Below are 12,843 nucleotides of genomic sequence, written 5' to 3'. Positions count from 1 at the left end.
TTTATTTTATTTTTTTATCTTGTATTTATTTAACTTTTTTTTAGAGAGCGAGCGTGAGTTGGGGAGAGGGGTAAAGGGAGAGAGAGAGAATCTTAAGCAGGTTTCACACTCTGTGCGGAGCCTGACACGGTGCTCATTCCCGTGACCCTGGGATCATGACCTGAGCCAAAATCAAGTTGGATGCTCAACTGACTGAGCTACTCAAGTGCCCCTAAAGATTCTGTTTTTTAAGTGATCTCTGTACCCAACATGGGGCTTGAACCCATAACCCCAAGATCAAGAGTCACACGCTCCACCAACTGAACCAGCCAGGCATCCTATCGATAACTTTAAAAAAATCTTTATGTGCTTCCTTTTTCAGATTTCTCTAAATAAGCTACTATACTTTGATAATCTTTAAAAAATGTGTTCTGGAAATAAATGTAAACCCCTTTCTAGTGGTGGTGTCCTCAGAAAGGTTTGATAAAACCTAGAAAGCATGGCTGACTCAAGCAAAGAGGCAGAAAATTGGGGAGTTGGGTAAGTGTAAGTTTGTTCTCTGTGTGTTGTGTGGCTAAGAGAAACTGAGTAGAAGCAGAGCCAAGTCCCTGGAGGAAGAGAAGAAATGGATCAGAACTGTCAAAGGGGTGACAACAGCTAGCAGAGCAGTCCTTACGGAGTGGGAAGAGAGACCTGGTCCAGCCGATTAGGTTAGTTATTGATTCAAAGGAGAGACTCCCTTCTCATGGAGAATATTAGATAAAGTGCTTGAGGGGATGCATTGAGTTTTCTAAGCAGTATTTGGGAGAGGCTAATACCTTGCTACTTTGTGCCTGTTTTTCTCTGTAAAAACAAGCTGCTGCTTTAGTACCCTGAGTAGAGGCCCATGTTCAGGAACCTTATGCCATGTGTTTTTTTCACAGTGAGAGAATACTCTTGTCAGCTCAGCTCCCTGGCAACACAATTGGTTTCAATTTGTACTCCTTTCTACCACTTCTTCTTCTACTTGGTTTATAATTCCAGTGATTTCTTTTAGGTTAGACTTAGTTATTTACAAGCAAGTTTTTTACAAGTTATTTATATTTAAAAGTTCTCAAATTCAAGGCAGAGAGGGGATGGATTTTTCTGTGTTCTTCAGATTGTTGTGTGCTTCACAACCCAACAGAACTTACACATTAAATGTTTTCCTTCCACTAGTTTTACCATTAAAGATATCTAAATAGCCTGGAGTTATGTGATGAACCTCTGACAGGGTCAGAATTAGCATTTATGGCTTATGAATTTTTTGTTCTTTGTACTTTGGTATTTTTCCCAAGAATAGTGCCAAGGTAGATGGGCCTTTTCTCTGTTCCCTAATGCCAGCATTTAGAATTATCCCATCCTTGTTGGGGTACTAATTTTGGGACATTATTGACCTGAAAATTCTCTCTTAAAATATCTGTGAATAGCGATGGTATAAATAGTGCTTCTCAAACTTTAGGATATGAAACCACTTGGAGATCTATTAAGTTGCAAATTCTGATTGTGTGGAGTCCAGGAGAACCTGAAGAGGTGCCTGGCATGGCTGGCTCAGGTGGAAGGACATGTGACTGTTAATCTCCACATTTGTGAATTCGAGCCCCACATTGGGTTGTAGACATTACTTAAATAGGTAAACTTTAAAAAATAAATAAAAATAGGTAGTAACTCCTTGAATGCAGGACCAAGCCTTACCCATTCTCCTGTAGTGTTTGTATTGCCTTACAGGTGGTCCTGACTGCCAGCATGGGTACAGTGTTAAGGTACCCAGACAGAGAATTGGAAAAATGTGTCTGTAATAGAAGTAGCAAAAGCTTTTTGTGAGACTAGGGCAAGAATACAAAACACTTTAATTTTGAATTAAGCTTATATATGTGGGTTTTGTTAAGTCGGATTATTGTTATGAATTGGATGGTTGTTCAGACCCATTTTACTCTTAGGTATCTGGGTACTTTGAGTATTCACAAGACTTAAGAGCCAGAAACTATGAATTAGCTGATTTTTTTTTTCCATTAAAAAAAATTTTTGTTAACGTTTATTCATTTTTTGAGAGACAAATCATGAGCAGGGGAGGGGCAGAGAGAGAGGGAGACACAGACTCCGAAACAGGCTCCAGGCTCTGAGCTGCCAGCACAGAGCCCAACATGGGGCTTGAACTCAGGGGCCATAAGATCATGACCTGAGCTGAAGTCGGACGCTTACCCCGACTGAGCCACCCAGGCTACCCCCACCTTTTTTTTTTTTTTTTTTTTTTTTTAATGTTCAGTTAACAGTTGAGTACTTACCAACCTAGGCATAGTGCTAAAGAGTAAAAATTACTTGTTATACATGGTCCCTGTCCTCAAGGAATTTGTGGTCTTACAGAGGAGAGAGGTACAATGAATGTCAGGTTGATGGTATGACACAGGAGGTAGTGTTGTGTGGACAGTCAGGACCATAGGAGTGTGGATCCAAGGTCTGATTCTGGCTCCAAAAAAACAGTGAGAAAACACTATGACATGGAATATTTTCTAAGGTAGAATTTAGCTAAAAATAGCAAGGCCCTCTGCCAGTGTTTTTATTAATAGATACAGGAAATGTATAAGATGTAAACTAGTTAATAATTCTTTAGTATCATCAAATACCCAGAGTTGGAAAAAAAAATACCCAGAGTAAAATCTAATTGTCTCATGTCCTATTTTTTTAAATCATTTGTTGGTTGGAATCAGGAATCAGGATCCAGAGAAGATCCATATGTTGTGATTGACTGTTGGGTTTTTGTTTTTTCTTTTTGTTTGTTTGTTTTTGGATTGCTGTGTTTTCTTAAATCTCTTAACGTCTATCAGGGTTTCTCAACCTCAGCACCATTGACGTTTGTGAACCGATAATTCTTCATTGTAGAGGACTGAAACTGCGCATAACAACATTTAGTAGCACCTCTGGCCTCTACCCCTAGATGCTAGTAGCATACCCACCCAGTAGTGACAACCAGAAATGTCACCAGGCCTTGCCAGATGTCCCCTGAGGGCAAAGTCACCCTAAGTCCAGAACCACTGAGGTGTAGATTCTTCCTCTATCCTTCCTATTTTTTGTGTTGGTGATTTATTTGCAGAAGAAACTGGGTGGTTAATCCTGCAGTTTCCTTCAGTCTGTATTTCACTGATTCATCCCTGTAGTGTAATTTAACATACTCTGTCACCAATTTCCTGTTAATTGGTGGTTGGATCTAGAGGCTTGATTAGTTTTGGATTTTTTTTGTTTTGTTTATTAACAAGACTGCTTCATATATATGTTGTTCTTCCATCAGGAGGCACATAATATCTGTTTTGTCTTTTTGTCATATTAACAACTGTTGATTTCCTAATTCACTTGCCAAGGGTCATTTTGTTTTAAAATGTATTTATTTTCATTTGGACAAATTTTACTTTAAATGACAATCTGTGAAATAAATAAATAACGACCTGTGTTCTCCCTTACTAAAGGAAGGGGAAATGGAAGGTGAGGCGGTTGAAGCCATTGTGGAAGAGTCTGAAACTTTCATTAAAGGAAAGGAAAGAAAGACTTACCAGCGACGCCGGGAAGGTGGCCAGGAAGAAGATACTTGCCACCTACCCCAGAACCAGACTGATGGGGGTGAGGTGGTCCAGGATGTCAATAACAGTGTGCAGATGGTAATGATGGAACAGTTGGATCCTACCCTTCTTCAGATGAAGACTGAAGTAATGGAGGGTACAGTCGCTCCAGAAGCAGAAGCTGCTGTGGACGATACCCAGATCATAACCTTACAGGTTGTAAATATGGAGGAACAGCCCATAAACATAGGAGAGCTTCAGCTTGTCCAAGTACCTGTTCCTGTGACTGTACCTGTTGCTACCACTTCAGTAGAAGAACTTCAGGGGGCTTATGAGAATGAAGTGTCTAAAGAGGGTCTTGCAGAAAGCGAACCCATGATATGTCACACCTTACCTTTGCCTGAAGGGTTTCAAGTGGTGAAAGTAGGGGCCAATGGAGAGGTGGAGACGCTAGAGCAAGGGGAACTTCCACCTCAAGAAGATCCTAGTTGGCAAAAAGACCCAGATTATCAGCCGCCAGCCAAAAAAACAAAGAAAACCAAAAAGAGTAAACTGCGTTACACAGAGGAGGGCAAAGATGTGGATGTGTCTGTCTACGATTTTGAGGAAGAGCAGCAGGAGGGTCTGCTATCGGAGGTTAATGCAGAGAAAGTGGTTGGTAACATGAAGCCTCCAAAACCAACAAAAATTAAAAAGAAAGGTAAAATTAGTTTATCCATTAAACTCTCATAAAGTCATTTTGGGATAAAGCATATATAACGCCGTGTACGCAAATTATTTTAAAGTAAATGGATTTTTTTTTTTTTTTTTTTTTTTAAGATCATGAGGTGGGTACCAATCCTTTTAGCCAGTCTAAAAGAGGTTTTTCCAAATTGAGTACTTTTTAAGTCCTGAAGAAGACAAAGAAGTAAATCTATTAGTGGCATGAAATAATTCCGATTTAATATGACTTAAATTGGATTTAGTTTAAAAAAGCTAATGAAATTTATTTGTAGAAATTTAACATTAGGGTTAAACTTAACACTTTGAAACCCTGGAACAAGTAAGTGTTTTATTTTGCATATAGGTGTAAAGAAGACATTCCAGTGTGAGCTTTGCAGTTACACATGTCCGCGGCGTTCAAATTTGGATCGTCACATGAAAAGTCACACTGATGAGAGACCACACAAGTGCCATCTCTGTGGCAGGGCATTCAGAACAGTCACCCTCCTGAGGAATCACCTTAACACACACACAGGTGCTGGATATGAATGTTGGGGGCTACAGCATAGCAAAGTTTAAAACTTGGGTTTTAAATATCATCCAAACTGGTTCCAGTGGGAAGTTAAAGAACAACTTTTGTTCTTTCTTATGCTGGTTTGCTTGTTTTAAATGTTTATTTTTGAGAGAGAGAGAGAGAGAGCATGAGTGGGAGAGGAGCAGAGAGGGAGGGAGACACAGAATCCAAAGCAGGCTCTAGGCTCTGAGCTGTCAGCGGAGAGCCCGACGCAGGGCTTGAACTCATGAGCCATGAGATCATGACCTGAGCCGAAGTTGGACACTCAACCGACTGAGCCACGCAGGCGCCCCATTTCTTATGCTGTTTTGTAATCCTGATTTATCATAAGCAGATGAATTTATAGGCAAATGTAAAGAAAATTTAGTGGAAAATAATCCAAATTATATAAGGATAGTGATCCAGAAAAGCTGGTCAGTGGTAGTTAATCTGTAGAATTTCCTGAAGAACCTCACCATTGCATTGCTAAGGTTTTAACATCAGTGACAAAGAATGACCCTGAAAATTCCCAGGCAACAATTGCCAGGCACTATAAGGACAAACATTAGAAATAGCAACAAAATCCTACCTTGGTAAAAACCATGGTTTCTGTTGTTTCACCAACAAAGGTAAATAATTCAGAATTGCAGAATCGAAAGTTAAAGGCATTATTCTAGCAATCCAAACATTTCTTCATTTGTGCTCCGTATATACTTTAGTATTCTAATATTAGCTTTGTGTTGGCTATGGTTAGGTTCCAGGCATCATTAAAGTTGGAGGAACAGTGTGCTGGAGCTCTCTTTAGGGTCTTTTCTGGGCTTTTTGCTCTTTCCGTTTTGGCATTTGGCTGCAAGTGCTAATAGAAACTTCTCTCACACGGTTCTTCATGCAGAGTAGATTTCCTCTCCAGATTCTCCACCAAATATGGCTCTTGTTTTTGATTGATGTACTGGTTGTTTGTTGAGCATGATCAAGTTGAGTTTGCCCTGTAAGCAGTATGCTGTGCATTAGTATATGTTTTGCTAATATGACCTGGTCACTTTTCACTGTCCCTGCTTTCTACTCAGACACTTGATGATATGATGTATTTAGTAGTTTGAAGACACTACGAAAGTGCGTATGACTAGATAAAAGTATATGGCCTCATAATAGGACCTCCTAAAATGGGAATGCTTGATGTAGACTGTGTGTGTCATGGTCTAGTCCTCAGCTTTGAAAATAAGTGTGGTCTGTCTGGTGCTCAGAGCTAATTTAGCAGCACTAATTCATACTAATCAAACCCTCAGCGGTCAGATGCATATCAGAAAATCAGTTTACAGTGAGGAATACACCTTTTCATTTTCTGGATGCAGTTGTATTGCTTTCTAGGGGACACTCTTACCTATATTGAGATGATGTAGCAATTGACAGGTGACTTGGTGAGCATGGACCCTGAGCATAGGGACATAAGCAGCCAGGTGGTGCAACTCAATGAAAATCTCTGTTGCACAGCAGTGTCTACTTCTTCCCTAATTGCCATGCTGTGTCTACCAGTAGCAGGCCTCTTTCTGTCCCCTAGATAGTACTAGGTAAACATTAGAAATTCTTGGTTTTCAATTCACTTTGTCCTAAGAGAAATGGATCCTGCTTTCCTTCTCTCATTAATTGTTGTTTTACTTACCTATCTGTGCTGCCAGACTATATTTTTCATAGCGAGAACTCTATCCTTCACTCCTACATCCTTAGTGGTACTAAAGAAGCAAACTGAGCACGTGAACATTCATTGGAATTTCTTGGAATTTTTCATTACTGTCATACTTTAATCACACTTCCTCTTGTGGGTTCTCTCAATCTCAGAATCATTTCTGCAGGTGGGTAGTCCTATTCTTTGCATTGTAATTCTTCTTAATACCACTCTCAGGGGAAGTCTTCCTTTAGTTTTGGTGTTTGGGGTTACCTTGTTGTCACCCCTTACCTGCAGTGCATAATTACAAATGGTTCCTAGTTTTTGAGTAGTGGTTTATGAAAACAGCACTGTTTTCTGCTGTCAGCTTATCTCTTTATTGTCATTATTACCTGGGCATATTTCCAATGCTATATTTAGAATATAAAGTGACTAGAAAAGATCCATTAAAGTAATCATTCAGTTATGTTATGGGTCTACTATGTGAGAACATATTAAAAACAGTAAGAGTCTTCCTTAAAAAAAAAAAAAGTAAGGGGCACCTCGGTGGCTCAGTCAGTTAAGCATCTAACTTGACTTCAGCTCAGATCATGATCTTACAGTTCATGTGGTCAAGTCCCATGTCAGGCTCTGTGCTGACAGCGTGGAGCCTGCTTGGGATTTCCCCCCCCCCCCCCCGGCTCATGTGCACACATGCCTTCTCTCTCTCCCTCCCTCCCTCCCTCCCTCTCTCTCTCTCTCTCTCTCTCTCTCTCTCAAAAATAAACATTAAAAAATTAAGAAATGTAAGTTTCCTTCAGTAAAAGGAAAAGAGAAAAAAATGTATTTATTAGTTTGTAAAAATGTTTAAATATTCTACGAATTGACATTCAGATCACATAGTATTAGACATTGGTTGTTGGAAAGTGATCTGTTCAGGGGTGTCAGGCTGGCTCAGTCAGTAGAGCATGTTACTCTTGGTCCTGGGTTGTGAGTTCAAGCCCCATGTTGGGCATAGAGCCTTCTAAAAAATAAATAAATGATCTATTTAAATCACATAAAAGGCAGTACTGCTTTTTAAAGCCTTTGATAAATTTCTAGATTTGTCAAAACAAATTTATATAGAAAACAAGCTATTACATATGTGAGGTATTTTGTTTTTTAAGAAAAAAGTATCAATATGCACAGCCCTTTGGCCCTGTGTATAGTCACAATATAGTAAGATTTGATATGCAAAGGAATCTTGCTTGGGTCAAGTAACTATTAATTCTGTGGCCTGTACTTGACAGAACATTGAAGTTTATTTATTTAATTTTCTAATGTTTATTTTTGAGGGACCGAGCACAAGAGGGGGTGGGACAGAGAGAGATGGAGACACAGAATCCAAGCTGTCAGCACAGAGCATGACGCGGGGCTCAAACTCACTAACCATGAGATCATGACCTGAGCCAAAGTCAGACACTCAACTGACCGAGCCACCCTGGCTCCCCACAGCATTGAAGTTTAAAAGATGTTCTGTATTTTTTTTTTTTTTTACACCAAGAGTTGAAGCAGACTTGTGTTTTTATTAACTTTTGATCCATAGTGATCAGAATTTATAAACTAGGGATAAAAAAGAATTTGTATTCAAAAGAATCACTCACATGGGTAATTAAGAGAAACTAAATGTTTGGCACATGTTTCCAGTATTCTGGGGTTACTGTTAGAAAGTCGACCAGGCCCTCCCATAGCTTTTGGAGCTACTCTCAGGCTGGTACAAGATTGTTGAGATGACCAGAGTTCAGCATCATGCAGTTTTGTGTCACATGTTGAACTGTCATTAATTGTGCCCTTGATCTTGTCTTCCTTTTATAAATTACTTTCCCTAGGTACTCGTCCTCACAAGTGCCCAGACTGTGACATGGCCTTTGTGACTAGTGGAGAATTGGTGCGGCATCGTCGTTATAAACACACCCATGAGAAGCCATTTAAGTGTTCCATGTGCGATTACGCCAGTGTAGAAGTAAGTGTTCAGCTCCTTGTTGGTTCCTGTCTTAAGACCATGATTCTAGTATAAGGATAAAAACTAACCAAACTGACTTAAGATGAGATGGAAAATCTTACCAGATTATTAACACTCCCACTCCCTTTCCCTGGCACCAAAAACAAAAAAACTGTCATGAGTGTGAAAGATTTACCCATTTTTTAAAAAAAGCACTAGTTCCACATGTTATTAACAGATACGTTCTACCAAACATCAAAGAAATAAATAACTGTACCTAGAGTATTTAAAAATAGAAAATTTTATCTCCTTTACTATTTGAGGTTATACTGTTACCAAAACTGAGTAAGAATGCTACCAAAAACAAAAGGGTATCTTTTTCTCACAGAAAAATTAAAATTACTAAGTAAAATTATTAACCAAATTTAGTAATATATTATGAAAATAAGTGATTATGAGATAGACTATATCTAAAATGCCAGGATAGTTGAACATGAAGAAATTACTGGATTGTGCTATATTGAGAGGTTAAAGAAAACCATATGATCATTTCTATAGATGACTGAAAAACTAAAATTCATTATTTATTACCATTTAAAGTCCTAGCAAGTTAAGAGTAGAAGAAAATGGCTTTACTATAAGGAGTGTATACCAGAAACCTGTAGTCAATCCATCCTAGTTAACTCTGAAACTTTGGGAGTATTCCCATTAAAATTTGGAACAAGACATCTCTTACCATTACTGTATCAAAATTGTATTGGAAATCCTAGCTAAATAAGAAATGAATTATAAATGGAAAAACAAAAAATGGTATTTGTGGCAGACATATTTGCTTACATAGAACATCCAAGAATATTAGCTGAAAAACTTAAAACAGAGTCCATTTGGATGGCCAGATATAAGACAAATACACAGAAGTCAGTAACTTTATACGATCGATAGTAGGAAACAGGTTTACATTCTAATAGCAATAAAATCATTTAGGGATAAACTGAACAAAAAAAATCTGATACCTCTGTATCTGGAAGGAAATTACCTGTAAATAAGCATATATTATTTATTTAAGTTCCTTAAATAAACTATTAAGGAAAATTTCAAAAGTGGAAACATATATAGAAATAGATAAAATAGGGTAATACACCCCCCATGAATCTGTCCCCCAGCTTAAATAGTTACATAATAACCAATCTTGACTCATCTGTGCCCCAACCATTTGTTTACCCTCTTCCTTTGGACTATGATAAGGATTTGAGAAACAAAGGTTACAAGTAATGAGGAAGAAATATTATATTTTAGACTTTTTCTGTATTGTGAGCTTCAGTGCCCAAAAGCTAAGCTTTTGTGCCTAACCCACAGCACTCACATTACAATCAATGTTAACAGAAGTAAGAAGTTTGATTGCTCTCGTGTTTCAGGTCAGCAAATTAAAACGTCACATTCGCTCTCATACTGGAGAGCGTCCATTCCAATGCAGCTTGTGCAGTTATGCCAGCAGGGACACATACAAGCTGAAGAGGCACATGAGAACCCATTCAGGTAGGACATCTTCCCTTGTTGTGTTAATGAGCTGCTTTTCAGTGGATTCCATGGGACCCTGTGAACCACCTCACGCCCCTATTGTTTACCTGAATGGAAGCTAGCATGAAAGTAATGGGATTAACAGATGCTTTTCTGGAATATCTTCTGAATTCATTGCTCTGAATATACATTGGAGAATGGAAAGTTTCACTATTAGGAGTCGTCTGGGTCGAATCCCTAATGAGCTCATTCAGTTTTCCCCGTACTATCTTTTTCTAAAAAAGAAAATCTTGTAGGGGCGCCTGGCTGGCTCAGGTGATAGAGCACATGATTCTTGATCTCGGGGGTTGTGAGTTCAAGCCCCACATCGGGTGTAGAGATAATTTAGAAAGTAAAGAAGGAAAAAGAAAAGAACTTGTAGGTCCTCCTGTCCTCCATCTCCTGCCCCCCAAAGGCAAGCCTTGTCATAGGAACTGCTCTCTTTCTCATGTGAATGACTCTGGTAGGGCTGGCAGAGCAGGGGTGGCGGCAGCAGTTTAGGACTTTTCCATCTCTCAAGACAGGCGCAAGCCATGCAGTGGGCCTGAGCCCTCTGGGTAATACCCAGAGAGTCTCTGTAGCTTAGCTTTACTGCCTCCTGAATTACCCTCCAATTAAATGGTAATATTCATTTCATCTAATTTGTTCATTCTGTATTTCCTTTTAAGGGGAAAAGCCTTATGAATGTTATATTTGTCATGCTCGGTTTACCCAAAGTGGTACCATGAAGATGCACATTTTACAGAAGCACACAGAAAATGTGGCCAAATTTCACTGTCCCCACTGTGACACTGTCATAGCCCGAAAAAGTGATTTGGGTAAGTAAATGAAAACTATTTTTGAGGATGTGTGAAAATACGAAGATCATAAATAACTTCCTTTTCTGATTCATATAAGCTTTGTGTATATGAATGGCCTGCCGCTTAATAAAAGCCATTGCTGGGGCTCCTGCATGGCTCAGTTAGTTAAGCATCTGACTTCGGCTCAGGTTGTGATCTCATGGTTTGGGAGTTCGAGCCCCACATCGAGCTCTGCGCTGATGGTAGATGTATTGCTCCTTGAATATTATTCTTCTAAATGTTTTTATATTTAGGTAAAATGCTATACTTTACAAAATATCTTTTACTTTAACTTTTCTTTTTGAGAGAGAGAGACCAAGTGTGAGTGGGGGGAGGGGCAGAGACAGAGGGAGACACAGAGTCCAAGGCAGGCTCCAGGCTCTCAACTGTTAGCATAGAGCCTAACACAGGGCTCTAACCCAGGAACTGTGAGATCACGACCTGAGCCGAAGTCGGACGCTTAACTGACTGAGCCACCCAGGTGCCCCAGCTTTGTTTTACTTTTTAACTCATTTGATCTTCACAACAACCATATGAAGTTACCAAGGCATGTGTATTTTAGTATTATAGGTGATAAATTTGATGCTCCAACAGGTATCTTGACCAGAGCTGCTACACTACACAGCTTATAATGGCAAGCTGCTCTTGAGTGCTGTTAAGAGCCTCTAGCTCTACTGAGGAACATAGAAGTACTTGGGTCATATGAGGAGCATACTGAGCCATAGCATAAACATGCCCTATCTTTCTGCAACATTGGTTTTACTCAAAGATTTTATGTAAAGTTCTATAATTTAGCTGGTGTCTTAAATCATTTTTATATTAACATGACCATATTAAGCAAAATGCAGACTAGCGCACATTTTTTCAAGTTGTAAGATTTTTAATTTTTTTAACATCTAACATTCATTTTTAAGATGAAACCACAGGTTTGAAGCAGAGGACTTTGGGCTCCACATAAGACCCATGTGTCATGTGTTCGTCCTACTCTGCTGTTAAGAGGACTTTGTTGGAAAGATTTAAGAGACACTGTCCTCTGATAAATGAGTGAGTTTTTCTATTCTTACGGTACAGAAACCAAAATCTAAATTAATAATATCTCATGGCAATGTGTGTGAGCTACTAGACCACTGTCTGGATTATTCAAAAAACATTTTAATGTTTATTTTTGAGAGAGAAAGACAGCATGAGTTGGGGAGGGGCAGAGAGAGAGGGAGACACAGAATCTGAAGTAGGCTTCAGGCTCTGAGCTGTCAGCACAGAGCCCAACGTGGGGCTCAAACCCAGGAACTGTGAGATCATGATCTGAGCCGAAGTCAGAAGTTCCACTGACTGAGCTACCCAGGCACCCCTAGATTATTCAATTTTTTAAAATTATTCACTTTTATGATATAAATAAATATCTTGGATGTTTTATATTTGCATGATACCCCTTAGGCCCTACATAATTGCCTAGGAGCTGTCAAATAATAGTTATTTCCCAAAACCAGTTCCAAAGAAGTTTGTGTTCCCTCTTCAAAGCAGGCCTGATTTCACACTAATATGCCATAATTAAAATTTATCACTTTGTAGGGCACCTAGGTGGCTCAATCGGTTAAGCATCCAACTCTTGATTTTGGCTCAGGTCAGGATCTCACAGTTCATGGGTTCACGCCCTGAAAAAGTAAGGATCGAAACTCCCAAATTCCTGTTATCAAATCTGTAAGCCAGTTTGCATTCATCTTCTCGTTCCTCATTTGCTGCAAGAGAGTTGGCATCACTCCTCTTGTTGGTGGCCTGTCCTTTGCCTTAGTCTTGATCCTACTGTCTTGTCTTCTTTGCATCTTTTATACCATCCTGTACCACCTCCTTACCCTCATCTTCACACTTTCTTTCCTGTCTTTCCCCTCAACTCTAAACACGCTTACATTTCTCCTGTCTTAAAAAAAAAGAAAAAGTATTGGGGGTGCCTGGGTGGCTCATTCGGTTGGGTATCCAACTCTTGGTTTCGACTCAGGTCATGATCTCACGGTTTATGAGTTCAA

At 39.3% G+C, this 12,843-nt stretch overlaps 1 protein-coding gene across 4 annotated transcripts in view; it reads left to right on the top strand.

The window, feature by feature from the left end:
• Positions 1 to 12,843, top strand: part of CTCF (CCCTC-binding factor) — a 46,599-nt gene that overhangs the window by 23,171 nt on the left and 10,585 nt on the right. For all 4 annotated transcript variants that reach the window (XM_027076002.2, XM_027076003.2, XM_027076001.2 and 1 more), the window contains 5 exons: positions 3,459 to 4,248; positions 4,615 to 4,785; positions 8,314 to 8,447; positions 9,842 to 9,962; positions 10,652 to 10,801. In XM_027076002.2, coding sequence (XP_026931803.1) covers positions 3,468 to 4,248; positions 4,615 to 4,785; positions 8,314 to 8,447; positions 9,842 to 9,962; positions 10,652 to 10,801 — 1,357 coding nt within the window. In that variant the 5' untranslated portion in view covers positions 3,459 to 3,467. The remainder of the gene's footprint in view (positions 1 to 3,458; positions 4,249 to 4,614; positions 4,786 to 8,313; positions 8,448 to 9,841; positions 9,963 to 10,651; positions 10,802 to 12,843) is intronic.

The sequence above is a fragment of the Acinonyx jubatus genome, chromosome E2 (genome assembly GCF_027475565.1).
Source record: "Acinonyx jubatus isolate Ajub_Pintada_27869175 chromosome E2, VMU_Ajub_asm_v1.0, whole genome shotgun sequence".
In the NCBI taxonomy this organism is placed as follows: domain Eukaryota; kingdom Metazoa; phylum Chordata; class Mammalia; order Carnivora; family Felidae; genus Acinonyx; species Acinonyx jubatus.
This window is presented reverse-complemented; position numbering and strand designations above follow the sequence as displayed.